The sequence below is a fragment of the Nicotiana tomentosiformis genome, chromosome 12, assembly GCF_000390325.3.
Source record: "Nicotiana tomentosiformis chromosome 12, ASM39032v3, whole genome shotgun sequence".
In the NCBI taxonomy this organism is placed as follows: Eukaryota; Viridiplantae; Streptophyta; class Magnoliopsida; order Solanales; family Solanaceae; genus Nicotiana; species Nicotiana tomentosiformis.
Genome location: NC_090823.1, coordinates 62,204,587 through 62,208,553, shown reverse-complemented (window position 1 = coordinate 62,208,553; position 3,967 = coordinate 62,204,587). Strand labels below are relative to the sequence as shown.

Genomic DNA, 3,967 nt, shown 5'->3' with positions numbered 1-3,967 from the left:
TTTCTCTGAAGTATATGTAGTCACAACCGGAATGAAGTGTGCCGACTTGGTCAATCTGTCGACAATGACCCAAACTGCATCAAACTTCCGCAAGGTCCGCGACAATCCAACTACGAAGTCCATAGTGATGCGCTCCCATTTCTACTCAGGTATAGTCATCTGCTGAAGTAGGCCACCTAGCCTTTGGTGCTCATACTTGACCTGCTGGTAATTTAGACACCTAGCTACCTACTCCATTATGTCTTTCTTCTTCCGCCGCCACCAATAATGTTGTCTCATGTCATGATACATCTTCGTAGCACCTACATGAATAGAATACCGAGAATTGTGTGCCTCCTCTAGGATCCTCTCCCTCAAGCCATCGACATTAGGAAAACTTAGACGACCCTGGAGTCGTAGAACACCATCCTCGCCCATAGAAACCTTTTTGGCACCACCCTATAGTACCGTTTCTCTAAGAACTGTCAAGTGCGGATCATCAAACTCTCGGGTCTTGATCTGCCCTAATAATGAAAACTAAGCAACAACACATGCAATAACTCGGTTAGGCTTTAAAATATCCAACCTCACAAGTCGGTTATCCAAGGACTGAATGTCCAAAGCTAGTGGCCTCTCCTCCATTGAAATAAATGCCAAGCTACCCATACTCCATGCCTTCCTGCTTATGGCATCCGCGACCACATTTGCCTTGCCCGGATGATAAAGAATGGTGATGTCATAATCTTTCAGTAACTCGAGCCATCTACACTGCCTCAAATTGAGATCCCTTTGCTTGAAACAATGTTGTAAGCTGCGATGATCAGTATAAACCTCACATGGCACCCCATACAGATAATGCCTCCATATCTTAAGAGCATGAACAATCGCGGCTAACTCCAAATCGTGCACATGATAATTATTCTCATGGGGCTTCATCTGACGTGAAGCAATGAAATAACTCGCCCCTCCTGCATCAATACACAACACAAGCCAATGTGTGAAGCGTCGCAATACACAGTATACATCCCCGAACCAGAAGGCACCACTATAACCGGTGTTGTAGTCAAAGCTGTCTTGAGCTTCTGAAAGCTTACCTCACAATCATCGGACCAATGAAACGGGGCACCCTTCTGGGTCAATCTTGTCAAAGGTGCAGCAATGGATGAAAAGCCCTCCACAAACCGGCGATAATAGCCTGCTAATCCCAAGAAACTCCTTATCTTAGTCGCCGAAGTGGGACGAGGCCAACTCTGAACTGCCTTAATCTTCTTGGGTTCTACTTTAATACCCTCCCATGATACAACATGCTCCAAGAATGCCACAGACTCTAGCCAAAACTCATATTTGCAGAACTTAGCATATAGCTCCTGTTCTCGCAATGTCTGAAGTACCACTCTCAAATGTTGCTCGTGCTCCCCCAGGCTACGTGAGTAAATCAAGATGTCATCAATGAACACAATAACAAAGGAATCAATATAAGGCCTAAACACTCTATTCATCAAATATATGAATGTTGTTGGGGCATTAGTCAAGCCGAAGGACATCACTAGAAACTCATAATGACCATATCTGGTACGGAAGGCAGTCTTCGGAACATTCGAGTCCCGAATCTTCAACTGATGGTACCCCGATCTCAAGTCGATATTAGAAAACACCCTAGCACCTTGCAACTAGTCAAACAAATCATCGATACGTGGCAGCGGGTACTTGTTCTTGATGGTAACCTTGTTCAACTGGCGGTAATCAATGCACATCCGCATAGTCCTATCTTTCTTCTTCACAAATAACACTGGTGCACCCCAAGGTGATACACTTGGTCTGACAAACCCCTTTGCTAATAACTCCTCAAGCTGCTCTTTCAGCTCCTTCAACTCTTTCGGAGCCATACGGTATGGTGGGATAAATATAGGCTGCGTACCTGGAGCCAAATCGATACAAAAATGAATATCATGATATGGCGGCATGCCTAGAAGGTCAGAAGGAAACACATCGGCAAACTCCCGGACTACTTGCACTGAATCAATCGTCGGAGACTCTGCGGTGGTGTCCCAAACATAAGCTAGATAAGCCAAACAACCCTTCTCGACCATATGTCGAGCCTTCAGAAAGGAGATGACCTGACTAGATGTACTAACTGAGGAACCCTTCCACTCCAATCTCGGTAATTCTGGCATCGCTAAGGTAATAGTCATGATATGACCATCAAGGATGGCGTGATATGGGGATAACCAGTCCATGCCCAGGATGACCTCAAAGTCGATCATATCAAGCAACAGAAGGTCCGCCCTAGTCTCGTAAGCACAGAATGTGACCACACAGGACCGGTAGATCCAATCCACAACCACAGAATCGCCCACATGAGTGGACACATAAATAGGAGTACCCAAGGACTCACGAGGAATATCTAGAAAATGAGAAAATAGAGATGACACATATGAATAGGTAGACCCTGGATCAAATAATAACGAAGCATCCCTACCGCATACAGAACTAATTCTTGTGATCACGGCATCTGAGACCAATGCATCTAGTCTGGCCGAAAAAGCATAGAATCTGGCTGGAGCGCAGGCGGGCTGGCCCCCGCCTGACTGAACAGCAGCTGACTGGCCTCCCCCTGCCTGGCCTCCACCTCTAGGACGGCCCCTACCAGCCTACCCTCCACCTCTGGGAGGCCGGACAGCCGGTGCTGAAATCATGGGCTGGTGGCCCTGCTGCACTGCCTTCCCCTGAAGCCTGGGGCAGAATCTCCTCATGTGACCGATATCTTCGCACTCGAAACAGCCCCTCGGTGTGGCCATCTGCTGCCCTGATGTCCTGTCGACCCACTAGAAGAAGCTTGAATAGCTGGTGGGCGGTATGAACTCTCCGTCATGGCACTAAAATAGGAGCTGGAAGAACCTTGGTGACCTGAGTTCCCACTGGAAGAACCCTGGATAGCTGGTGGGAGGTAATAACTCTCTGTCATGGTGCTGAAATAGGGGCATGCTGGAGCACCTCGAGGAGGTGGTGGTGATGAATATGGGGGCCTGCTAAGCTGACCACTCCCAACTGACCTCTGCCCCTAGCCGGGGCACCTCTAAACTCTCCAGAGAAATGAGCCCTCTTATCCTGATGCATCTGCTCTTTCCCCCTCTGACGGTAGCCCTCAATCCTCTGAGCAATCTCTAAAACCAACTGATAAGAAATCCCCATCTCAACCTCTCGGGCCATATTGGCCCTAATACTGGAGTGCAGCCCCACAACAAACCTTCGTACTCTCTCTGCATCGGTAGGAAGTATCATAAGTGCATGGCGAGACAACTCAGAAAACCTCACCTCATAGTCGGTCACTGACATATCACCCTGCTTAAGATGCTCAAACTGATACCGTAACTCTTCCCTCTCGGAGGGTGGAATAGACCTGTCCAGGAAACGATGTGTGAACTGGCTCCAATTCATAGGAGGAGAACCTGTTGGTCTGCCAAGAAGATAAGACTGCCACCATCTACGGGTCCTGCCCTCAAGCTGGAAAGTAGTGAAGTCAACCCCATGAGACTCCAGTATCCTCATGTTGCGTAGTCTATCCCTGCACCTATCAATGAAATCCTGGGCATCCTCATGACGCTCGCCTACGGAGATAGGAGGGTGTAACCTAGTCTATCTGTCCAATAACTTCTGCGGATCACTGACCGCAGTCGGTCTAGGCTCAGGTGTAGCCAACGCAACTGGCTGGGCTCCGCCCATGGGTAATGCACCCGGAATCTGATATACCGCAGCTGCATGCCCGAGAGCCTGAGCAGTAGGGGTCTGTGCTCCCCCTCCTACCTGAGATGTGGCTGGATCCGCTCGAAATAAACCAGCCCGAGTCATGGTGTCCATGAACCGCATCACACGGCCCATGACCTCCTAAAAGCCCGGTGCTGTCACGAAATCTAACGTGGCTGGCTCTGCGACAGGCACCTCGCCCTGCTCCTCAATAATGGGATCCTCCATTGGATCCATTGGTGGT

General features: G+C 48.9%; 1 protein-coding gene across 1 annotated transcript; it reads right to left on the bottom strand.

Annotated features, from left to right (window-relative positions):
• Positions 1-516: 516 nt before the first annotated feature.
• Positions 517-3,528, bottom strand: LOC117281630 (uncharacterized). Its single transcript, XM_070190633.1, has 2 exons — positions 3,033-3,528; positions 517-947 (listed from the first exon to the last, which is right to left on the bottom strand). The coding sequence occupies exons 1-2, from the start codon at positions 3,526-3,528 to the stop codon at positions 517-519; spliced, it is 927 nt and encodes a 308-aa protein (XP_070046734.1).
• Between the last annotated feature and the right edge of the window lie 439 nt (positions 3,529-3,967).

What these genes read in the sequence shown, in the direction of transcription:
- LOC117281630 (XM_070190633.1), bottom strand. Translation starts at nt 3,528, where the DNA reads ATGAGGATACTGGAGTCTCATGGGGTTGACTTCACTACTTTCCAGCTT. An exon ending in TGCCCCGGCTAGGGGCAGAG is followed by an intron (nt 948 to 3,032) that starts GTCAGTTGGGAG and finishes GTATTGATGCAG; the next exon opens with GAGGGGCGAGTTATTTCATT.